Source organism: Lathamus discolor, chromosome 7 (genome assembly GCF_037157495.1).
Source record: "Lathamus discolor isolate bLatDis1 chromosome 7, bLatDis1.hap1, whole genome shotgun sequence".
Classification (NCBI taxonomy): Eukaryota; Metazoa; Chordata; class Aves; order Psittaciformes; family Psittacidae; genus Lathamus; species Lathamus discolor.
The window spans coordinates 6,662,939-6,688,700 of NC_088890.1; the positions used below are offsets into that span (position 1 = coordinate 6,662,939).

The following is a 25,762-nucleotide window of genomic DNA, read 5'->3' on the forward strand; positions in this document are numbered from 1 at the left end:
CAGGGTTGCACACTAAATCAGTGGCAGAGGACATGAGCTGGTCCTTCCCAGTCCCATGCTGCTATAGCTGGGCTGTGCTGTCATCCACTTGGTGATTGAGGTTGTTCTGTTACCCACAAACAGCAGCTGCCTGTGGAGCAAAAGTGGTATTTTTACCACTTGGTGGTATTTTTATAAATTAAAACACTGCAGACTGCTGCTGCCCTTGGCTTCTCCCCCTCTTTCTCCTCACTTGTCAAGAGAAGACCATATTCTGTCCTTTCCTTGTTCATCATACTGTCTACACAACTTTTTTTGAGGGACCCTGACACAGGCAGCTCTGGGGATACTGCTGTATAGAAAAGAGAACAAAAAGGAAACTCTGTGTATAAAAAGAAAGAATAGAGCACTCCTGCTTTTTAATATCAGGTGCTTTTTTTGTAGGTCTTTTGTCAGTGAAGGAGTTGTATGGTCAGGTTCAGATGCCACATTTGTGTGCGTGGATTTGAAAGCTACTGTTTAGCTGCCACAGCTCTGAAAGAACAGTTGCCTTTCACCGCAGAGAAAGGTCCAGCAGCCCCAGCTAGCAGCTAACCTTGCGATACTGCTTTCCCATCATCCTTGGGGGATTACACAGCTTACTTTTTTTCTCTGCCCTAGGTTCAGATGTTTCTCAAGAATACTTGGATCGATAGTCTAACAACTGCAGTAACGAGCAACTTGAAAGAAGCAGACACAGACTGGTACAAACAGGAACAGACCAACTGGGATGTCTACCTGCTGTCCAAACTGCGTAAGCTGATGAACCGCATCAGATTCATGCTTCAGGACTCTCTGAGGTATCTGGTCCAGAAGTCACTGATCAGCTTCACGCAGCTTGTGCTGGATGCTTGCCATGGTGTCCTGAATTGCACACAGGACATGAAATGGGGAGATGACCTCATCAATAGTCCCTACAGGTAAGGAAGGGAGAGAAAAAAGGGGTGGAAAGAACAGAGCCGTTGTCTTTCTAACTATTGTTTGTACAAGCAAGCTTTGTACTGTGTGGGGACCTTAGGTTGGGCTGTTTCTTCTAGTTCTCAACCTGACACATTTGGTTGAGTGTGGAAGAATGGCACTGAGCTGGCTGCTCTGTTAGTACAGAGCAGTTGCTGTTAGTGATATAGGCAGCCCCTCAGAACCAACGTCTGCTACTTTGACATAGTGTTTTGAAGATCAGCCACTTCCAGCTTTCTCAGAGAAGCAAGTAATTACTAGTAGCTTTTTTTTCTGTAGGCCAGGAAAAATACCAGGAGGCATTGCTGCTTATTTCAGGAGTAGCATCTAGCCTGTTTCAGGAGTGGGATCTAGCCTGAGATCTCTAAAGAATGCCAGATTTGGGTTGTCACAGTGCCTAGAATTCTGTTCCACTGAGTATCGATTTAAGATTTCTGTTCTTTATGGTATGAAAAAAGGAAGGTTTAGAAATTGAAAACAGGAAGAATAGATAAAAAGCTGCCACTCACATGAGAGCTCTTGCCTTGAAATCTGTGGAAGTCTTGACACTGACTTCAGCAGATCCTGAGCCACACTGGTAATGTACCAGATTGGGAGATACTGTGTATAACTTCTAGAAGGTACATTTTAGGAGTATATTTGAGACGCTGGATGCTTGGTTTGAAGAGCATCTGCTTTTTTTTTTTTCTATAAAGCAGCTCCAATTCTCAAGATAAGGTTATGACCTTTGGGGGTCTTAGTATGTCATGATTGACACTTCCTTTGCCTTTCAGAGACAAAAGTTCTAAATGTCTTTGCTGGTAAATTCAGAATGCAGTGTTTCATACCTTAATCTGCATGGGACAGCCTACCTCTTCTCTGCTTTCCTGTCCAGTAGGCATTTTCATATCAGAACCAGAGCAATATAATTGTGTGCCATTGTCTCACGAAACATCCCTGTTCTTCCTCGTCTCTTCCCACTGCAGGCCTCTGAGGAATCCACTTTTTCGAACAGACCTTGTGCTAGACACCAGCGGCGTTCACTTCAGCCCCCCTGCGGAGAGCTTTGAGAAGTCCCTCATTTCTCTGTTTGATGAGGGAATCCTGGCAACACACACTGTCCCACAGCTGGAGAAGGTGAATTGCATCCCCAGTGACACAGTTGTGCAAGCTTCAGTGCATTGCAGTTTGGCATAGACACCCCTGAGCTTGTACTGCAGGAGAGAGTTGTAGAAGTAGATAGTTGGAAATCCACTTAAATTAATTTGGGCACAGCACTGTGCTAATGCTGTTCTCTTCTGACAGGATTTCTGCAAGCTCCACAACCCTGTAGCTATTTTAAGAGGTTGCAATCTCTGTTTTGGTGCTGCAGGTTCTGTGGAGACATGTCCTAAGTAGCCTGGTTACCCTAATGAATGGCAGCTGGTAAAAACAGATTCATAAAGGAAATAGCACCTTTTCCAGTGCTTGTCAGTCTGGTGCAGATCTCTTCTGCGTATGCATCCTGCCTGTTACTGTGAAAGACCCATCTCCCTAGAGCCTCTTTTTGGTGGGGGCAACTTAAAGCTAATAAAACAATTCCTAACACAGTGTAGAAAGACAGACTGCATGCGCTCCCAAAGGTGCCACGGGTGATTGCCTCACCCCTTGCAGGCATGGTTATCTCTCCTGGTCATGAAAGATCTCTCTCCTTTTCCAGTACGTGCTGGAGAACGTAGCTATCACAGGCACACCTTTGCTTGACTCAGTGGGCTTGCACGAACCAGCAGTGGAAAAATTACGTGAGACTATGCGCTCTGCCATTCAAATGGCAATGATCCCTCTCCATGCCTATGCCAAGAGATACAAGAAGTTCTTGGAGCTAAATAACAATGACATCCAGTACTTGCTAAGGTAAGTGGCTTCTGACAAAGGCACCTCTAATCCAAATGGAAGCCTTTTCAGAAGCTGTTGTGTGAATGGGCATGAGAATGTGGGACTTGTTCTGAGGACATGAATGTGTGTGATGTGCCTCAGATGTGACATGAGGCATCTATCAGAGGCAGACTTCAGCCATGGGCAGTGGTCCATGCTTTTAGGAGACATTGGTGGTGGCAGTGAGAATTTCTTCCTGCCTCTGACAGCAGTCACATTCCTGTCATGTTTGCAAGTGTAATTGGAGATAATAATGGCCCTAAAAATGACTCATCCTGTTTGAAAATACAGTTAGCATACTTGACTCTGACCTCCTTCAAATAGCATCTGTTCAGGTTGACAACATTCTGTAGAAAGTAATGTTTTCTTTTGTTTCAGCCTCATTGTTTTCACTGCCAAAACTCTCTGCACCTATGCTGTCCATTAGCCTTTGTTACTGGAATGGTCTTCTTTTTAGGCCTCATGTTTTCTACAAACAGTGGAAATTAAGCCCTTTTTTGTTATTTGAGCTTAATTTATGAGTCCTATCTGATAAATTCCTGTCTCTTCCCAGAACACACAGAAGTGCCTGCCTTCCACCAAGATGCCTCCTTATCTTGCCCTGTTTATACCCATGCTTTCATTTTGTCTCTCCCCCTCCTCTTGTCTTATTACCTTTTTCATCTCTTCTGTTGCTTTTCTGCAGCTGAAGTATTTTGTGCTCTTATTCCACTCCAAACCTATTATGCTTTAAAACCTGTTGTAGATTTGAGTCTGTCTCTTCCCTTGCACCCCAATAGTGTTTCTCTGCTACATACCAGTTCCATGTCTTCTTGTATACACATCTTCTGAAACTGGGGACTTGTCTGTGCTGCTGCATGGGTGTAGCTGCAGTTCAGGTAGGCATAGGTAGCTTGGATTCCTCTGGTTGGCACTGGTAACTGTAGCACTGGAGACACTGAAGCAAAGCCTTCAGTGCAGGCTGGTCACCTAAAGGGGTGGACTTCGCATGGAATGTCTTTACTACTGTAGCTTTTCATGCTCTGTTAAAGGTAGAGCTCATGTACTTGACAGATACAAACACTTCCTATGTAGGTGTATCTTTGGTTGCAAAGTCTCAAAGGCATTGGTACCTTCTCAGTTTGTGTTTACAGAAAGTTGTATACCTTCAAATAGATGCATGTTTTAATAACAGTGAACATATTATTACTTTACTGTCTTGATCCTTTGGGCAGACATGTCTGAATGTCCTCTGAACATCCTGGATGCTCAAATAATCTTATGGTTCTACATTACCATTTTTGTTGGTGGTTTTATTTACAGAGACTACGAAGAGCAATGTCCATCTGCCCAGGAGGCGAGGAATATAGCAAACATGTACTTGTCAGCAGAGGAGAGCCTGAACAGCACTCTACCTGTTTCTATTGTCATTGGTCCCTTCCATGTCAGCACAGAAGCTGTTAAGCAAAATCTGACTGCAAAATACAAAGCACTTGCCACTTCCATGTTGGATATACTGGCTAAAAACCTCCATTTGCAGGTGGAGAGTGTAAGTTACCTGGTTCAACAGATTATATGTCAGTGTCTTGTCTTGTCCTGCTTTTGGAGTTGCTGTGTTTGTGAAATGGCCAAAAGACAGCAACTGAGGCCACATTAATGAAGGCATTTTAAAGACTGCATCAAAGTGATTATTTAAGAAAAAAAAAAAACCAACCAGGGGGAAGATACAGAGACTCAACCAAATAAAATATTAAATATACTTAATAAATTGTGGGCCTGAAAGCTGGATCTCTTGAGACAGAATTCTTCAACGCCTTGACATCTTATAAAAACGTGTAGGTGGATTGAAAATATCTGCCTAGTAGACAACTGCAAGGTCCTTCTGCTTGCTCTGAGGGTAACTGGAATATAGATAATTGCATCTGCTAGAGGGTTGCCTGAATCTGTTACTGTCATAGTTTCAACTACATACCTGCTGTTCCTCTTCCTCTTTTTTTGTCCTCATTTTGTTTGGGGTCAAATGAGATGGGTGGAGAAAGACAAAGACAGAACAGAAAGAAAAGAAAAAGACAGAACAGGGCTGTGTACTCATCACTTTAGACCAAGTTCGTAATGGCAACCGGGTAGATCATGGCAGGTTTTCCAATTTGCCCATTTGCAGTTAATGACTTTTTGATGGTCTTTTCTCTGCTGCGACCTCCTGCAGATCTGCAACACGTATGAAGCCACCAGCTGCAGAATGCATGAGAAACCAAACAATATTGAGGAGCTGATTGAGCTGCAGGAGTGGATGAAGAGCGTCCCTAAGCAGCTGGCTGTGCAGGAGGTAGGGCTTGCTCTCCTTCTGGGCAAGGAGCACCAAGGGAAGTGAGGAGGGAATTTGTTAGTGAAATGTGTGGTGTCTCAGAAGCAGAACTCCAGTTTTTTACTTGGATGTCTTTGCATGCAATGCCATAAGATTTCTGGCTTTGTATTTTCATAATTCGTAGGATTTGTATATTTAAATAACACATCATGAATTTAAATATCTATTCAAAACAAGATAGCAGTTAAAAATCTTGCCTAGAAGACTTATGTATGCTTTTTGCTACCTTCATGATCCATTCCACATTGTGTATTGAATAGCTGCCTTCTGAAAATTAATGTTGTTTTCAAGAAAATACTTCTGCTACCAAATGCTCATTTTGCTGGTAACATATTTCTTCTAATAGGACAGTCTAGTGCTGAGCTATTTCAAATTTATTTGAAGTGTAGGTCTTCTCCCAGCTGAACAAATGGGAAACAAAGGCTTCAAGCTGTAAGCTCACTTGCCCATACCAAGGAAAGAACCTTGTAGATAACCCAAACCACTCAGTTTCTGTCCAGCACTTTATCCACTAGGTCATACTTCTGTTCATCCGTATAGAACAGAGGGTGATGATGGTGTGATCATTCGCAGAACAAGGGGCTATAAATCCATTCCCACTGTTCACACAGCAGAGAAGTAGCCTGCATCACATTAAGCTTGTGCGACTAAAGCTCTTCAAAGGCATCCCATGAAAATGGGGTACACACAAGCGGGTTGGAATTAATATGGTCTACAGGTGTCTATTTTTTGTCTCTTTCTCTCACCCTGTGCAGGAGATGATTCGTAAAGTCATGCAAGATTACCAGATCATGGAGGAATTCTTTTACAGCCTTACCGACAAAGACTTCAGTGACAAGTGAGCACAAGGCATTTGACGTTGTCAAAGTGGGGACACTTTGCAGCAATTCCCATTCTTAGTGCTTTAGGGGCTATGTGTCTAGCAAGAGCTCCAGCAGAACTTTTAAGTGTCTCTCAGGCTATGTGAGCACTGAATTTTTGAAACGAAGTTTATAGAGAAGTGTGGGTTCATGCTGCCTTCTGGCCTGGGGCAAAGCAAACTGGTAGCTATTAACCTGTTAAATGTATTAAAGATATTTTCTCTTGGGGTTTTTTTTTTGTGGGGGGGCTTTTTGAGACATCTGTAAGGTCTCAAAATGCAGAGTTTAGTCTGTGTCTGAAAGTGAATGAATACTTCCAAGGTAGGAACACTCACAGAGTTTTCTTAGGACTAGAAAGGAACGTGAACCCTGTATTATTATTGCATTTCTTTCCCATGCAGTCTCCTCTTAGTTTTATCTTTGGCTACATTACACTGTGCCCCAATAGCAGAGGCAGCTTACAAACACAGCAACACAGCTTCTGAAGTCAGCTGAGCCCTGGATGCAGCTCTGATATGGCATGGACATGGTCCAGTGTGTCTGCACACTGAGTGAGTTTCTGCAAAGCGCACCTGAAACTAGAAACATGGGGTACACAGTGCAAAAAAGCCAGGAAAGCAGCTCAGCTCTAGGACACCTTAGCATGGATGTAGCTGTATGGCCACTGACTCATGTAGAATGGCCTGGCACATGTAGAATTAGTAGAAGATTGCTGCATTCCCAGGCACTGGAAGGGGTGTGAGCTCGAGTGTAATGCTGTAAAGCTTGCATCTGGCATTGCACACAAGCTAACAAGTCCAAATGGCAATGCAGAGCCCTTGATAGACATATAGCCCCTAAGTAATGGGTGAGCTATGGCTGAGCAAGAGCCAAGGAGCCTGCCTTGGAATGAGCAGCCACTCTGTGCAGCCTTTCCTGTATCTGCACAGCACTCCCCAGGGCATTCTGCAGGAGCCTGGCTAGCCAGGACTTTGCTATATCTGGGTTACCCTGGCCCCTCACTGCCCTGCTCAACAGGAGACTAGCTTTCTCAGTAGCCCTGAAAAACCATAAGCCAAGACTGTGACCTCATTTTTTTCAGTTCCTTGTGAATACATTCAAAACCAGACATTCCCTCTGGATGCCAACTGTTATTTTGCAGTCTCCTAGCTTTTCAGCAACATAGTGGATTTGTTCCTTTTAGAAAGGCCCTCCACTTCTCCCCAGCCCTCTCCAATTGAATAGCCTAGTCACAAGGACTGCATATCAACAAGACAAGCTGGAAAAAATGTTTTGTTGAAACCACATGTGTTGCTGTTGTTGTAAAGCTGCCTTGTTTGGGGGGATTTGGCTTTCTCATTCTGTTATTTTCAGCATTTCAAACATATGCTCTAAAAGCTTCTCTCTCTCTCTCTCTCTGGCTGGTTTTGCTGTTTGTTTTGTTACACCATGTGAATGCAGGTGGACTGCAAGTTACTGGCCATTGAAAATAAGTAAGCAAGCTGAGTCCCTTCAGCGGCAGCACCAGAAGGATGAAGACAGATTTCGTAAAAACCATGTCCTGGATCAGAAGAGCTTTCAAAAAAACCTGGAGGAGATGGAGGTAAACAAGCCCCTGATAATAAACTGGCCAGAGAAAGGTGCCCTGGAGCTCTTGTGGTCAGCCAGGTGGGAAACTTTTAGATGATATTTAAGTCAGATTAGGTTTTAGGTTAATATACTGTTGGACCAAAAGTTATTACACACACACACACACACCCATTGTAATTTATTGGAAGTTGGGCTTTTGATTAAGAGTTTCATTTTTGTGTAAAAAGCAATACTATTTGCAGAAATCCTGAATTTTCACTGGGAAAGTGTTCATGAAGATACAATATTCCAATTCCCGGTGCTCGGGCAACACATACGCCTCCTTTTTCTTACCAGTGTAATCAGTTCCCTGCAGAGCATCTCCCATCATGTGCTGCCATCAAGGGGGAGAATACAGCATTTAGTCAGGGAACTCGTGAAAGACCCTGAAACAGAGGCAGAGTTTTGAGCTGATTTCTGCTGAAACAGTTTGAGGTTTATTTTTTTTCACCAGAAATTCTTAAATCCAGAGAAAAAATGTTGTCTTGGAAAGGCTTTAGTCAGTGACGTAGATTATCTTGGAAATAGCCTCCCAATATGATAATACCACAACGCTGGCTTAAAAAAAGAAACAAACAAAAACCCAACAACAAAATCCCCCCAACAAACAAACAAAACCAAACCACCAAAACAAAACAGGGAAGTTATTAGAGAAGCTCTGAGTATGTGTTGTTAAACAATTCTTGGAAACAAACCCAGTGACCTAGTGGAGCTATCACTTTCACTTCACTTATTCTGTAACTAATGGCAGTATAAATGCTGTGGCAAAAAATTTGGGCACAGATTTATTGCTCCTGTTCCTCAGGGATTAACTATTGTCACAAAGACGAAAGCATCTGGTCATCACATCTGCACTTTCAACCACCTGAGCAGTGGTTATAGCTTCTCCTCACTGCTTACATTGTGGTCTAAACAGAATTGGAATTGGGTTGGGGGAAGTGAAATTCTGAGCAGAAAAATCTTGCCTTTGAATGTAACAAAGAGCATCTATGATTCCAGGAAGCTGAAATCTCCAGAGGCAGTACTCAACTTCAGAACCACATCTCATGCCTGCCTTTTCTCTTCCAGCTGACTGTAGCTAAATTTTCCATCCAGGCGGATGCTGGGCAAGCTAACAGGTTGGCTAACAAAGCAAGGGAGGTCAGGAAGCAGTTGCAGGAGCTTCAGAATTTGGCAGCTGTCTACAACAACAGGGAAAGAATCTTTAGGATCAAAGTTACTAATGTAAGTGTCAGGTCCTGTACCTACAGGACTCTAATCTTTGTTGGGTTTTCTGGGTGGTAGAGCAAATAATAAGACACAGTTCCTCAGGAAGGAATCCTTCATGCTTTTCTGATTTGTCTGCTTAGGTGCTCTGTGGAGTGTAGGGTGACCACACTGCTCCGTCACTCCACTGTGCCACAGAAGATCTGATGCCAGACAATGTGGAAAGCTGCTTATGTGCCTGATACTGCCACCATGAGAGACTTTGTGTGGCCATGCTTAGATCTGAGTGATGTTAATGAGGAGAAATTGCATGGGGGGGGTGTCTTGAAACAGCAGTTGAGATACATCTATTTCTGTAAGGCTGTTACTGCTGTTATATAGATGTGAATGAGAGGGGTTGCACAGTGCTGTGCAGGCAGCTGGTTGGGCTCCCAGTGCAGCGTGTTCTCTGCAACAGTTCACATAGTTGCAAACATTCATTTTGCCAGTAGCTGTTCCACTGCCAGTGAATCATTATGATCTACCTTCAGCCCAGGTTGGCTGTAGAGTAGAAGTACAGTTCACATGATCCTTTCCTCTACCCCTCAGTCTGTGGTTCCTTCTCCTTCACTGTGAGGAGCCAAGTTTCTATATGATTTCTATATGATGCGCAGTGAAAGCATGTGTGCTTTCACTGACTGTGTGTGAACTGCCCATCAAAATCTCATTCGGCAGCAGAGCATGTGTAGAAGCAAGTAGAGAGAGTGCTTTTCATGCCTGACAAACGGTGCAGGCACAGTTCCACCACATACATTTTGGCCTGGCTCTCTGAAGCCCAGCTCTGCTAGTTGCTCTCCCTTGGGATCTACATTGTGGTCCCAGGAAAATGTAGCATGGTCCAACCTCTTGAACTACACATTTTCTCACTGCTTGCTTGAGATCCAAAAAAGAATTGTACCTTTTTTTTTTGCCTTTTGGCATACAAGCTGTCATCCTCAGCAGAATACACTTGTTGCTTATGCTTGCTTTTTCTCTCTTTCCAAAGTACGGTGGGCTATCCAAGATGGTTAAGGACTTCCAGCCATACTATGACCTCTGGAAAACAGTGTCAGACTGGATGCGTCAGCAAGAGAAATGGATGAATGATCCTCTCATGGAAATTGATTCTGAGCAGATAGAAAAGATTGTCAATGACTCTTTTAAGGCAATGCAGAGATGCGTGAGGCAGTTCAAGGATTCACCAGGTAGATGCATGGTCTGGAGAAGGGAACTTGGGGCATATCAGCATTTTTTGTGGGGCATGTCACAGAGTGTTCTGAACAGGGATTGTCAGGATGTCACATAGATGTGTTGTGTGTATTAGAGCCGGTTGAGAAAATGCTAGCGGTCATTTTCCACTTTTTTTCTGGAGCTATGGTGATTCACATCTAGATGTTAGTTTGCTGCTTGAAGTACCAGTTTGACATGGAAACAAATCAGGCTGCAAATCCCTTTTATACCTAGTTCCTAAGACAGTACTGAAATAAAAGCCACCCTCTTTTTTTGCAGTTAATATTTACTTATTTATATAAAGTAAAAGAATCCAGATTAGTCATAGAGAATTACTATGTTGCCCACTGGCTAGACATGTGGGTTTAAGCACTTATGCAAGTCAGGCAGCAAAGGAACTTGAATTGGGGTCTTCTGGGTGCCATTTTCTTGGCCAGTCTTATTTTCTCTATTGGCCAATGAATTTAATGGAAAGCCAGAGGAGCTCTTGATTTCATTATGAATAAAATGAGACTGCAAAATCTGTAAATGATCTTTGGAATGTAATAACTCTTTTCCTGCCTGCCTGAATGTGTATGAAGTTCAGATGATCACATCCAGCCCTTGCTATTCACGTGAAGGTCTTTTAATCATGCCTCCTAGTAAAGCTGGAATGGAGACTTCAGTTGTAGCTTAGCTTCCCATTCCAAGATTCTCAGAGATGTGCTGGTCATTCTCTAGAGCTAATTCTAAAATCTCCTGCCAGATGGCTTAGATTGAAATATATTTTGAGAGTTTTGATTCATCCTTTTTAACTTGAACTTGCTCTTAAACAATGCCATGAATCAGCCCCAATGGAGGAGGTGATGAGTGGATGCATGAGTAACTATGAATCATTATGGTAAACAGAAATACTAAGAATACTTGCTCATATTCATTTCAATATTCCCTGGCACCTGGTTAAATATGAGCTTCATCCTTGAGGCTGCCTTTTCTTTGCATACCACCCAGCAGGGAGTGTGAGGTGGTCAAATCCTTGCTGTGCTTGTGTGGTGCGACCACACAGGGTGCAATAAAAAGAAGCACATACTGAAGCCAGGTTTTGGAAAGGAATCAAGTCCCATGCTCTTTGCCTGTCCGTTGCTTTATTCACAATAGCACAAGGTGAAAAAGGGCAGGATGTGAACAGTGTAGAGATGTGGGCTTCCAGAATGTCCCCAGAGATCAAATCCTTTTCCTTGACTGTGTCCTTTCTGTGAGGCAGAATTGGCTTTAATGTGGCCATAGGGTAGCAGAGCCTCTCCTCTAGTCCATAGCTGGCTCTGATCCTAGTTTACTTCTATCTCTGAGATACAGTGTCCATCTTCTATTTAGGGGTGTGTGTGATCAGTTTATTAACAAGTTTGGTTTGAGAGTTAAGATTTTGGAATGATGACCAGAGCTTCTAAAATATCAGTTGGCAGAGGAGACTTTGTCATGCTTGGGGCCCATATTAAGGAACTAAATCTGTTTGCTTCTCATCTTCTGGTGAGCTCTAGGCTAAGGAACAGTTCTGCTTAGCATGAACTTGTCTATAACAGACTTCTGGCTAATAAGCAGGTCTGCTTCTGGGAGTGGCCTTGAATCCTTTTTCAGCGCTCTCCCATGCTGCTTACCTACCATGTATTGCACATCAGGCTTTAGACAACTTCTAGGAACTTCCTTAAGGCAACTTCCTCACACACTGTTGCTGCTGCTGATGTTCTGTTTTTCTCCCTGAAAGCCTGCCAGGGTGTGGCAATGGAGTTTCAAGACAAGATTGACAAATTCAAGCTATACGTCCCCTTAATTCAAGGGCTGTGCAATCCTGGTATGAGAGAGCGGCACTGGGATATGCTGTCGGAATCTATTAAGATGGATATCAAGATAGATCCCAGTCTGACAGTTTCTCGCTGCTTGGAAATGAACCTGCTGGACCATATCAAGAGCATCAGGAAAGTAGCTGAGGCAGCTGGCAAGGAATACGCCATTGAGAATGTGAGGAGAGACGGGCTCTGAGTCTTTGGTTGCTTCTCAAATATGTTTCTGTTGAGCAAGTAGTCATTGTCTTTGGTGATACTCTTCTTGTGCCAGAGCATGAGACACATTCTGCAGCAAAAGTAAAAAGACTGCTGTGCTTCAAGGGGGGAGCAATGGTCACACAGTTGAGTTCACCTTGCACAGAGTTTCAGTTGTAGCATAACAGTGCCGCCTGATGATCTACTGGCTGGGTCTGACACCTCACTATGGGATTAGTGACTGTTGAAGTTAAAATAAATTGAATGCATTCTGCCACTCAAACATTACATCAGGGAGATTAGTTGTGGCTGGAAATGGAGGTGGCAAATCCTTTAACACAGTAAATGTTCAGGGAAGTCTTGCTGGCTCTAGAGATTCATAGGTTAGTCTCTCAGTTCACCAGTTCTGATGTGACCTAAGGTCTTGACTGAAAGTCATTACCTTCTGGCAGCTTTTGTTCTCTGAAATCTCAAGCAAGTTCCCAATGAATAGCTACCCCTTTCACAAAGCTATCATTAACCATAATCATTAATAGGCACTTTGCTGGCAGCCTCTGTGCATCTAGTAGCATAAATGGGTCTAGAGATGAAATTGCACTTTTTTCCCCTCAAAGTGTTTCTTTCGGGACAGCACTGAAGTGTTGAGTCCATGGGCAATGCAGATGAAACGTGCTGTTGCTGAGTATGTCATGCATTAAATACATAGCTCAGTTTCCAGTGGAATCCAAGAGCAAAAATCTCTCACTTGCTAGAGAGGGGCATTAAGAGAGTTCTAGAAGCTGGGATAACCACTGCACATTGTATTTGAAAATTCAGTTGTATGTCCCTCTGTTTCAGGCTCTCAACAAGATGGAGAGTGAATGGAACTCCATATATTTTGCTGTGGACCCTTACAAAGACACAGGAACCTTTATTCTGAAAAACACCGATGAAGCGTCTCAGCTCCTAGATGATCACATTGCCTTGGTTCAGAGCATGTCCTTCTCACCATTCAAGAAACCTTTTGAGGACAGGATGAACGCATGGGAAAATAAGCTGAAGATTACACAGGTGTTGCTTTCTTACCTGCACACACTTGGGAGAGGCAGGCAGCTGGGCTGTGCTGCCATGCTTAAACATGGGCACTGCAGTTGCTACTAGGGAACTGGGAGGAAGCCTATCAGGAGAAAATCAGTCTTAAGGGAGGACTCTAGTAACAGAGGGGATAAACTCAGCCTTATTCTCCAAACAGCAGTGATGAAATACCAGCTTTCTTTCTGCCTATTGTAACACTTTTGGGTGGGGTCAGGACTGTCCCATTGCTGCGAATAATCCTACTGGCATCTCTAGCCATATTACACTAAGTGGACCTTACAGATTCTTGTAGGCCCTGTGAGATCCATGCTAAGCATTCACATCTCAGTGTAGGAAATCACAAGGAAGACTGCTGCTTAGAGCAGGATCTGTCACACCATGCCAGCACTTCTTCATCAAACCAGAACCTGAATGCTCAGCACCCAGCAGGACTCAGCTAGCAAAATAGCGTCTTGCTGCAGGAGAAAATGCCAATACAAGCCTGGCTGAAGAACTCTGTGTAAATGCTGGGTTTTGATGCATAGCAGCATTGTTATCTGTTACTCATAACTCCCTTATTTTGTTTATTGTTGCTTACCATCTGGGTGTGCTTGGGCCATGGGCTGCTTTGTCTCATGAAGATACAGAAATGCTATTATAAGACCTAAGGCAGTAGGTGACGTGGGAAAATTCAATTAGTTACTGTGTGGTTTTGGCTGTGATGTTGTCCATGTTTACACTCTGCTTTTCCTGCTCCTTCTTTTGATTGCATTCATTCCTGCCACTAAAGGCCCATGAATCTGCTTCTGGGAAGTGGCTTATCAGGGTTAGCTGATGGAGTACAGCAAACATCATTGGCTGTATTACTGGAGAACCCCACCTCTTGCTAAGTCAGGTGGCTTGCCTGTGCTCAGGGGTGGGAGTTAGCACCCTGTGACTAAGGAAGTCTGAAAGGGAGGCAAACACTTGAGCTGCTTTGTAGTGTTGGGCAGGTTCCCCATACCTTCCAATCTCCTATGCCTTAAAATGGAGGAAGATGTTTTTTTCAACCTAGTTCTCTTGCTCCTTGGCTAACAAACAGGGTCTCCTCCCTGATGTCCAGCTTGAATGTTCAGCTTTTCATTCATTCTCTCACTCATTTGGAGTGTTGTTTAGAGAACTTTTCATGGTTTATTCTGTCGGCAAGGCTGGGGCTGAGGTACATCAGGCAGGACAGAGGATTCTGCATCTGCGATTCTGTCATATTTTATTGTCATTCTTCTTCCCCAGAAAGCTCTTCTCACAAAATAAAATCCCCATCTTACTGTATGATTACACTGTGCTATTTTCTGTAAAATACAGAAACACTAGCCACAGAATTTTGATCTAGAACCGAAAAGTCCCTTTGAGTGTTCGTACTGGCTTACACATGTCTAAACTACCCCCAGTAAAGTAGTGGGTGTTCTGGTGTTTTTCAAACCCATTTTGGTGTGCAGTTTGCATGGTTTTGTCAACAGGTTCCTAGCATGGTGTCCTGACATGCCGCTCTTCTTGCTTCCCACTAGGCTGTCCTAGAGGAATGGCTGAAGTGCCAGCTCTCTTGGCTCTACTTGGAGCCACTCTTTAATTCAGAGGACATCAAAAGACAGCTCCCATTGGAAACCCAGCTCTACCAGGAAGTGGATAAGGACTGGAGGGACATCATGAAGAGTGCTAATGAAAACCTTGAGGTGTGTACCTTGATGAAAGCCAGTGCAGGTATCACAAATTCCTTGGAGCTGTGCTCATACAAGGGCTGCCTTTGAATTGTTGTTTTAGTAATGGTGTGGGCTTGAACAGCACTGTTTAAACCATGAGGCCTTGTCCAGGGCAGTATGCTAGGTTTCTCCTCCTGGAACTTGGCCTTTATTTCTGGTGTCCAAACAGAGTTATTCCCTGTGATGCCTTGCACCAAGTTGTCCACCACACCAGTTATCCTCTCCTTAGCACGTACTCCCTACCTCCTACAACTCTTGTAACCCGCTCTGCTATAATCATAACCCATAAGATATGTCTCATTTGATTACTTCTCAAGCCTGATCCTTTAAATATAGAGCCATTGTTTTCACCCATTTCTGTGTCCTGGTAGCAGTGCTCTGCACTCTTCTGTTCTCGTCTTCACTTCCCAGGACTCCACCACCACTTGTATTCAATATTACAAATGTTGGTATTTAGGGGAACCCAGAAATGTGCTTGTCACATCCATAAGTGCTGTTTCCCCTCCTTGCCCACAAAGCTCACACCTCTTCAGATCCCTCTGACAGTACTCCTGTGAATGAGTCATTTAAATCCGACCAGTAACATCACTGGGCAACCCAATTACCTCCATTGCCTTATCTCCCACTTGCTCAGAATACTGATGCTTCCTCTATTCTCCATTCTGTCTGTAGGTGATTTCTTTGTGCTCCAATCCTGTGTTACTACAGAAGCTCCAAAAATGTAACCAGCTACTGGAACGGGTGCAGAAAGAGCTGAGTGAATATCTGGAGACGAAGAGATTTGCTTTTCCTAAGTAACCCGAAATGTCAGTGGACTGGATCACACTCCCTGGTTCAGGAAATGTGAAAGGACAGGCTCACTCCAGTTCTCTCTGCGAAGAAAGAACAAAACAATCTAAGCTTAGGATATTGTAATGAGACTGTAAACATAAGCAAGGCTGCACCTTTCAATGCTGCCATCTGATGGGGATAAAGCAGAGAGACATAAATGTTGGCATTTCTTCGTTGCATATCTGTGCCTCATGATTTGTCTAGAAAGGATTGGGTGAAATGAAGGAATACTATTCTTTGATACGCATTTAAACCCACTTTAGAATCATAGAATCTATTATTAGAATAGTTAGGGTTGGAAAGGACCTCAAGATCATCCGGTTCCAGCCCCACTGCCATGGGCAGGGACACCTCACACTAAACCATGCCACCCAAGGCTTCCTCCAACCTGGCCTTGAACACTGCCAGGGATGGAGCATTCACAACTTCCCTGGGCAACCGATTCCAGTGCCTCACCACCCTAACAGGAAAGAATTTCCTCCTTATATCCAATCTAAACTTCCCCTGTTTAAGTTTTAACCCGTTACCCCTTGTCCTGTCACTACAGTCCCTAATGAAGAGTCCCTCCCCAGCATCCCTATAGCCCCCCTTCAGGTACTGGAAGGCTGCTATGAGGTCTCCACGCAGCCTTCTCTTCTCCAGGCTGAACAGCCCCAACTTTCTCAGCCTGTCTTCATACGGGAGGTGCTCCAGTCCCCTGATCATCCTCGTGGCCTTCTCTGGACTTGTTCCAGCAGTTCCATGTCCTTTTTATGTTGAGGACACCAGAACTGCACACAATGCTCCAGGTGAGGTCTCACAAGAGCAGAGTAGAGGGGCAGGATCACCTCATTGGACCTGCTGGTCATGCTCCTTTTGATGCAGCCCAGGATACAGTTGGCTTTCTGGGCTGCAAGTGCACACTGAAGCCATTTTCTCATCAACCAACACCCCAAGTCCTTCTCAGGGCTGCTCTGAATCTCTTCTCTGCCCAGCCTGTAGTTGTGTCTGGGATTTCTCTGACCCAGGTGTAGGACCTTGCACTTGTCATGGTTGAACTTCATAAGGTTGGCATCAGCCCACCTTACAAGCGTGTCAAGGTCCCTCTGGATGGCATCCCTTCCCTCCAGCATATCAACCGCACCACGCAGCTTGGTGTCATCGGCAAACTTGCTGAGGGCGCACTCAATCCCACTGTCCATGGCAGCGACGAAGATGCTGAACAAGACCGGTCCCAACACCAGTCCCTGAGGGACACCACTCGTTACTGGTCTCCAGCCAGACATTGAGCCATTGACCACAACTCTTTGTGTGCGGCCATCCAGCCAGTTCTTTATCCACTGAGTGGTCCATTCATCAAATAGGTATCTCTTCAATTTAGAGACAAGGATGTGGTGTGGGACAGTGTCGAACACTTTGCACAAGTCCAGGCAGATGACATCAACTGCTTTACCCTTGTCCATCAGTTCTGTAGCCCCAGCATAGAAGGCCACCAAATTGGTCAGGCAGGATTTCCCCTTAGTGAAGCCATGCTGGCTGTCACCAAGCACCTTGTTGTTTTTCATGTGCCTTAGCATGCCTTCCAGGAGAATGTGCTCCAAGATTTTGCCAGGCACAGAGGTGAGACTGACTGGTCTGTAATTCCCCGGGTCTTCCATTTTCCCCTTCTTGAAAATGGGGGTTATATTTCCCTTTTTCCAGTCGTCGGGAACTTCACCTGACTGCCATGATTTTTCAAATAGGATGGCCAGTGGCTTAGCAACTTCATTCACCAGCTCCTTCAGGACCCATGGATGGATTTCATCAGGTCCCATGGACGTGTCTATGTTCAGGTTCTTAAGACGATCTCAAACCAGATCCTCTTGTACAGTGGGCCCAAGGTCTTCATTCTCACAGTCCCTGCATCTGCCTTCCAAGACTTGGGTGGTGCAGTCAGAGCATTTGCCAGTGAAGACTGAGGCAAAGAAGTCATTTATAACCTCAGCCTTCTCCAAATCCTGTGTAGCCAGTTCTCCTGATAGCTTCTGGAGAGGGCCCACATTGTCCCTAGTCTGTCTTTTATTTGCAGTGTACCTATAGAATCCCTTCCTGTTACCCTTAACATCCCTAGCCAAGTTTAATTCTAACTGGGCCTTCGCTTTCCTAACCTGGTCCCTAGCTTCCCGGACAACATCCCTGTACTCTACCCAGGCCGCCTGTCCTTGCTTCCATTTTTTACAAGCCTCTTTTTTCCTTTGAATTTTCCTCAGCAGCTCCTTATCCATCCAAGGAGGTCTCCTGGCCCTTCTGCCGCACTTCCTTCTAGTTGGGATGCAGCACTCCTGAGCTTGTAGTAGGTGATCCTTGAATATCAACCAACAGTCTTGGGCCCCCCTGCCCTCCAGGGCTATATCGCATGGAACCTTACTAAGCAGGCTCCCAAAGAGGCCAAAGTCTGCTCTCCTGAAGTCCAGGGCAGTGAGCTTGCTGCACGCTCTTCTCACTGTCCCAAGGATCTCGAATTCGACCGTCTCGTGATCGCTGCATCCAAGGCTTCCCTGGAGCGTCACATTTCCAACGAGCCCTTCCCTGTTAGTGAGCACGAGGTCAAGCATGGCACCTCTCCTTGTCGGCTCCTCTATTACTTGTAGAAGGAAGTTGTCTTCCACACAGTCAAGGAACCTCCTGGATTGCTTATGCCAGGCCGTACCGTCCCTCCAACATATATCAGGGTGGTTGAAGTCCCCCATGAGGACAAGGGCCTGCGAGCGTGAGGCTGTTCCTATCTGTCTGTAGCGTGCTTCATCCACAGAGTCTTGGGTCCATAACAGATCCCCACAGTAATATCTCCCATCGCTGTTCTCCCTTTAACCCTGATCCACAAACTCTCTATTGACTGCTCACCTGCCCCCAACCAGAGTTCCATACTCCTCAGCCTATCCCTGACATAAATAGCAACTCCTCCTCCCCACCTGCCAGCCCTGTCTTTTCTAAAGAGCCTGTAACCTTCCATTCCAACACTCTAGTCATAGTAGCCATCCCACCATGTTTCTGTGATGCCTGTTATATCATACCCCTGTAGATGTGCACACATCTCTAATTCCTCTTGTTTGTTCCCCATGCTACGGGCGTTTGTATAGAGGCATCTGAGCTGAGTTCCAAATGAAGCCGGCTCATTGGCTGGAGTGGCTGGAATATCTCTACGTTGCTCCAAGCATTCATTATAGGTGCTGGCAACTGACTGGGATTGCTGGGATGGAATGATGCCCCCTTCCCCCAACACATCTAGTTTAAAGCATCCTTGACAAGTCTGGCAAGCCTCCTACCAAAACCGCTCTTCATCAGGCCAGCTCCACCAGCCCCCAGTAGACCTGGCCTACTAAACTGAGTCCCATGTTCAAGATACCCGAACCCCTGACTATGGCACCACCTTTCTAACCATTTATTAACCTGGCCAATCCTCCTAGCCTTTTTAAGGTCCTCCCCGTTATCCTGGAGAAAAGACTATCTGCGCTCCAGAGCCCCTAACCACCTCTCCCAGGGCTCTGTAGTCCTTCTTTATGTTCTCCAGGTTACTGCTATCTACATCACTAGCACCCACATGGATCACTAGAAGTGGGTAATAGTAAGTGCCTTATTAGAGCAGGCAGCCTCTCTGCAACATCCGTGACCCTTGCCCCTGGCAGGCAACACACCTCCCTTAAGATGGGTTCCTCTGTGCCTTTCACAGTAGAGTCCCCTACTACTACACCCCTCCGCTTTTTCCTGGCAGCACCAGTAGTGATTTTCTTTCCCAGTGCATCAGCCGGCTGTTTCTGGTGCGAGTGTGCTTCCTCATGAGCCCCCGGCAGGACAGCAAAGTGGTTCTGGGTGGGGAGAACAGATTAAGGAGGAAGCCCCTTGCTTTTAATTGTCCTCTTCCTCCTTTTTTTGTTGTTGGTTTTTGTTTGGGGTTGGGTTTTTTGGGGGGTTGTTTTGTTTTTGTTTTTGTTGCTGTTTCCCAGCTTCCTGGTTACCGGCCTCCTTCTTTCCTCCATGAGCTACAATGGACGCTTGAGGCCCCTGCACAGTTTGGGCCTGGAGCAAGCAGCCCTGCTTCCTCTCAGCTTCCCTGACATCTTGCAGCCCATTGACAGCCTCCCCCAGCTCAGCCCCTGCTGCAGGACCTCCACCAGGGAGCACCGAGCGCAGCCCTGCCCATTGTGCACGCTCCCCTCACCAGACCAGGGCAGGCACCCTCTACACCCCGAGCTCTACCCTGCAGCCTCCCCTCTCATCGGCTCTGCCTGGGTGCCTACGGCCGGGGCAGCCGGAGCAGAGCTCCCAGAGCGGGCCCTGCCCATACGACGGGTGCTCACCTTCTCGCTCGAACTGCCGAGCAAACTGCCCCGGCTTGTCGCTCGCGCTCCCTGGGGCAGGTTTTTACCCCGTCGGGGCTGGTGCCGCTGCTCCTGACTCTGCCCGCTGTGAGTCCCTGCTCGCGCCAGCTGAGCTGCCGGCTCCGGGGCAGGTCCTGTCGAGGACGTGAGGCTCCCTCGGTGGCTCTGGCTGCTCTGAGTTGAGGCTCCTGGACTCTGAGCTTCCCCTTCTCCGGTGTTGAAGGCGTCCTCTCTCGAGCTGCTCACCTCAGCAATTCCACTTTGCGTGGCAATAGCTGACTGCAGATGGAGGAGTCTGTCTCTACGGAAAGGTAAGTGGCTGGACTGTGGCCGCTACTCTCCTACACAAAACTGAGAGACCAGTGAGCAGTCAGAAACAGTGTCTCTAGCGATAGGCTTGTTCTTCATCTTGCCAGGACTTAGACCCTGACTCTACGGTACAAGGAGGCTCCCCTCATGCCTCACTCTGTGTTTCTAGGCTCTATTTCCTTTCAGATGATGAGCTGCTGGAAATACTGTCTCAGATAAAGGACCCCACTGCTGTACAACCTCATCTCCGCAAATGCTTTGAGAACATTGCACAGGTAGGCAAAGCAAGCCCACCAGTGGCTTGCCCCACCTTTGGAAAGCTGATGTCATGGGAACTTGGAGGTGTTCTGAGGTCTGGAGAAGTGTTCATGTTCTTGCTGTGTGGAAAGGTATCTCCCAGAAATCTGTAACCGCACGCAGGCATTTGCTGCCCTCCCGGGACTGGGATTTAAGCAAGCTCACTTTAGACATTTCAAAGCCAGATGTCTGCCTATGAACTGGGCACCCTCAGTTGCCCTTCAGACAATGTGGAGGGGGAGAGAATAGATATCTGCAAAAGGCGATTTGGAGACATTCTCTTAGATGCCCATCTTAGGAGGAGGGGACACTCCCTCTGGAGTCATCTGTCCATCCACCATGGAAGCTAAGGGAAATAGCTCAGACTTTGCTGTCTACTCACAGACACCTGGTTAGGATGGAATTCTACTTTTGCTGACAGCCTCAAAAGGGACAAGGAGTGAACAACTGAATTAAGTTTCTGCCTTCATCCCTACTTAGGAGCTGGTGCTGAGCCTGGTTTTTTTCCCCTTTATTATTCCTAATAGACCTCAGACTCGATGGCTAGGCACAGCTCGCACCACCACAATACTCAGACACTAAAACCAATCTCCTAGTCATTAGCTTGGAAAAACAGAAAGGAAATTGAACTGAAAACCTGGTGCAAAACCACTGGAATGAATAAGTGGACTTTCAGTGATATGCTGGGGAACTGGAGAAACTGAAGGAGAAAAATGACTGCTACTGCTGAACCCAGCAAATGCCTAATTTCAGGTCCTGTGAGAACTCCTGTCCATCTTAGTGTGTTACCTTATCCTTTCTTCTCTCAAGGAGGAAATCCCTTGATATGCAGGTCTCTAAACCTGCAGGCCGTAGTCTTGAGAGCTGCTGTACTGTCTGCCAGCCAGTGTTTTATCTTTTTGATGTCATGTTCACTCATCATTAGGTACTACTGGACAAAGGGAGACCTGTACATGAGAGCAGTCAATGCTGAATTTCTCTATGGCTATGAGTACCTGGGGAACACTGGCTGTCTGGTTATTATACCCCTCGCTGACAGGTAAGGAGACTATTTTCTATGTAATAAGTATATCTTTTTCATGGATGAACAAGCCTCACTGGGAATCTGACCATGCTTAATGCATGTAAATAGAAACCATTTGTACAGGAAAGGACTAACTGAGATTGGGGCACAGGAACATCCTGGCATTGGTTCTGCTGTATTCCTCATGATCAGTGCTCAGACTGATTGCTTTCATTCCCCTCATTCTTATTGTAGTGCTCTGACTCTCATAAAATGTCTTCCTGATAGCCAAGGAGCTCTTCTACAAACCAGTAGATATGGACATCTAATACCCTAGAATATGCAGCAGCAATAATAGTTTTACCTGTTTGTAACTGTCCTTTTTCTGGAGAGTGAATTTGTAGCTGGTGGCAGAAGGATTTATCCATTCAGACCCAGATGAATACTAGTCGAGGCCACACAGCTAACTCCTTTGCAGAATGCCGTATATCTAAGCAGTTCCAATAATAAAGGACGGATTCTTGCTTATCTCCAGCTGCATGGATCATATGTCTCCCTTACTGAAACCAGTAGCAGAAATGCTTTTCATCATCTGGTCTCTTCTTTGTCATAGGTGTTACCTGACACTTACAGGAGCTCTGTACCTGAAATTTGGAGGAGCACCTGCAGGACCAGCAGGAACAGGCAAAACGGAAACAACAAAAGACCTGGGCAAAGCACTAGCAATCCAAACTGTAGTGTTCAACTGCTCTGACCAGTTGACTTTATGGCAATGGGGAAGTTTTTCAAGGGACTAGCCAGGTACGACGAAATGCTGAGTGTCATTATTGAGGAGTGGGTCAGGTACAGGGGTGCCGGCCACTGGGAAGTGGTGGATATTTTTCACAGCAGCCCAGAAGAATAAGCAAAGCCGCAGTAAGGGGGTTACTGTGTTCCAGAATGAGCAAAGTTCCTTCTGGCAGGAATTCTGTGACAGTTGAGCCAATTAAAAAAAAAAAAAAACAAACCAAAAAAAGGGGTGGGGGGAGGTTGGGGGGATAAAAAGAGATCCTGTTTATTTAAGGCAAAATTAAAATGCTTTGCGCCAATCCACTATGCACTAATCCAGCTGTGCAAGCGTTTGCAGCTCTGGCCTTTGTTTTAATATCATACGTGTTGGACTGAGACTCAGCCTACAAGCTGCTTAATCTTAAGAAAGAGAGAATCTGCTGAGTGTATCCAAAATTGAGCAGCCGAGAGAGACTGCTCTAAGCCCTGAGGGATCCTCTCAAAGAAGTTTCTCTCTTCTCTACCTTTCAAACAGAGCCGGTCCAATTAGTCTGTTGCACACTGGTGAATCTGAATGTTATTCCAACAAAAGCTGATACTCAGATGTTTTCTTTGTCAGTAATTTAACTTCTTTCTCAAACTGTGCCTTCTGAAAAGATCATCTTCCTCATATACATGCTTCCAGCTTTACACCTAGTGATCCAAGCTCGGAAAAATGGACTTAAGAGATGTCTAAATTGTCTGCTACACTTACAGCTCAGGTATAAAACAGGAATTCAACATGACACCTCTTTCAAGCCCAAATCTCTAACATGCAGAATTTGTCCTAGGCTGTAGGAGCAGTCATTGCCATGGTCTTGCAGGGACCACGCACCTTCTCACTCACCCATGGCCTGGGATGCATAGCTGGGGTGAGGGCTAAAGGCCCTTCCACTGTACCAGTACACTGTAGCTGTGGGGTATTAGGAGCCTTTTAGGTTCATTTCTTGTCTCTGTGCTGCCTCCCCAGTATGTGAATTTACAGTTTCTAGATCTAGCTGAACTTTTGACTGCAAGTCTGCTTCTGTAAGATGTTCCTGACTCCCCTCATTTTTCCTTCCTTGCCTAGCTCTGGCACATGGGCTTGCTTTGATGAGTTCAGCCACATTGGTATTGAGGTACTGTCTGTGGTGGCACAGCAGATCACAACCATTCAGAAGGCACAGCAGCAGAGGGTATGTAATGAACTGGTGAATGCAAGGGCGGACGAAAATATCTCCACTTGAGCTAGTCTAGGCAAGTCCTTGTCTTCAGACTAGCTTCACTGCTTAGGGGCAACTCAGACATACTTGAGCTTGGAGAGGCATGAGCAATGCCCTAGCTGGGAGCATCACATCAGGCCATTATGCAGTTAGCACCTTGGGTGGGTTTTGTAACTTCACCCTAGTCTGTGCTTCTGTAGTTGCCCATGCTTGCACAGGCTTAAGTACATCTCAGCTTGAGCTGCAGTGCCAGCAGACTTTGGTGTGGGAGACACTCCAGTACAGATCCACTGATACAAATTAGAGCTGGGATAAAGGCAGTCAGTGTTCTGCCATGAATTGCTCAGCACCACATTTGTCTAAATGTGTTATGAAAGCCTTAGTGGATTCTCAAAACCCAATGTGTTCAGGAAAATGCATACTTGTGCATACCCAGAGTTGCAATGTAAAGTGAATTTTTAGCTTTACATGGAGACTCGGCTGTCAGCCAGTCTAACAGCCATCCTCTGCTTTGTTGTCGGTGGGCTCAGAGGGGTTAAGACCTGAATCTCCTTTGCTTTGGCTTGGAATTAGAAACCTGCTCTCCATGAATTCTTCTGCATTACCTTATCCCCCATCTGAAATTGCTACCTACCCAGCTTTAAAAAGGATTTAGGTTTCTCTTTGCCCTCTCTGCCATGAATTAATTCAGGTCCAAACTCTACTGCAGAATAAATGAAAAGATGTTTGTTTACAGCTGGAGGGATAAAAGTCTGTTCAAGAGAAAAAAAAAAAAAGCCTATCAGTAAATCTTCCATGAGCCCAGTTTCTTAAACGGGGAAAAATATTGCTGATAATACTGGATTCCTGCAGTGGGCCCACATTGAGTCACTACAGTTGTGGGCACCTCTGTGCGTCCGTGCTTCATAATTTAACTACTGAAAGCCATTGTTTTCCTCTTGGAAGATTCTGCTATATTACTCGAGTTTCAGGTCAGGCTCTGTTCTTCAAGGAGGATGATACTTTTAATTTTCTGGGTGGATCGCTTCGTGTTTGAAGGCACAGAGATCTCACTGGTCCCATCCTGTGCAGTCTTCATCACAATGAACCCAGGGTACGCTGGGCGTACTGAACTGCCCGATAACCTGAAGGTAAGGAGAACAGACTGCATAGACAGAAAGAAAAGAAGAGGGGGCAGTACAGGTGCTGGATGCTACCCAGACCACTGGTGTGTCCATGACAAGGATTAGGAAGTGATGCTTTTGGAAAGTTTCTAGGATCATTTTGAGATTTGAATCACATCTGTAAGCAAATGATGCCCCTCTGATAGCAGTCTGCAGGGATGCTATCCTGACAGGTGTCAGGCGCACTCAGGCTGTCCTCTAAACAGCCTGGGATAGATACCCAGCCTTCTCAGTTTGCTGGAAAAAGCAGGAAACAAGTGTGTTAATCTTGTGTTGGAACCATATGTTTCAGGCTCTCTTTTGTCTTGTGGCTATGATGGTCCAAGATTACTCCATGATTGCTGAGATCTCACTCTACTCCTTTGCGTTTGATGAAGCCAAAATCCTTGCAAAGAAGATCACTACAACATTCAAACTATTGTCAGAGCAGCTGAGCTCCCAAGTAGTTGCCTTAATGTCCATAAATGTCTTTTTAAATGTGAGATTTTCAGCCTAGGCACAAAGTACCTCGCTGGTTCCCCCAGTGCCTTGTGACTGCATATCACAAAAAGGTCACAGTACCCATTCTTCATCTACCTCCCTCCTTTCTGATTCTCATTTTTCCTCCTGTGGCTGGCTTGCGTTCAGCTTCAGTGATAGTTAGAATTACAATGGCAGGACAGTTGAGCTAAGCAGCCTTGCCTACTTCTCCTTCCATCTAGGATTTTTTATCATCCAGATATTCTTGTCTTCCTCACTTGTAGTCTGTACGGCTGAGGACTAGTTAGTTGTTTGAAGGATACTGAGAGCAAATTTCGATAGGAAGCGGTTGTTCTGAAGGCATTACTGATTTTTCTTTTCTTGCCTGCTAACTGAGTGCCTGCATAGGTTCACTC

The 25,762-nt window shown here is 45.5% G+C and overlaps 1 protein-coding gene across 1 annotated transcript in view; it reads left to right on the top strand.

Moving 5' to 3' along the window:
- DNAH1 (dynein axonemal heavy chain 1) overlaps positions 1-25,762 on the top strand; it is a 78,194-nt gene that overhangs the window by 23,177 nt on the left and 29,255 nt on the right. The window contains 20 exon segments of the mRNA XM_065687635.1: positions 640-938; positions 1,941-2,091; positions 2,654-2,847; positions 4,171-4,396; positions 5,054-5,173; positions 5,968-6,050; positions 7,513-7,654; positions 8,749-8,904; positions 9,911-10,109; positions 11,876-12,129; positions 12,987-13,199; positions 14,747-14,911; positions 15,611-15,732; positions 20,585-20,767; positions 21,638-21,751; positions 22,329-22,471; positions 22,474-22,516; positions 23,592-23,695; positions 24,739-24,854; positions 25,180-25,329. Of these exon segments, the coding sequence (XP_065543707.1) occupies positions 640-938; positions 1,941-2,091; positions 2,654-2,847; positions 4,171-4,396; positions 5,054-5,173; positions 5,968-6,050; positions 7,513-7,654; positions 8,749-8,904; positions 9,911-10,109; positions 11,876-12,129; positions 12,987-13,199; positions 14,747-14,911; positions 15,611-15,732; positions 20,585-20,767; positions 21,638-21,751; positions 22,329-22,471; positions 22,474-22,516; positions 23,592-23,695; positions 24,739-24,854; positions 25,180-25,329 (3,177 nt within the window).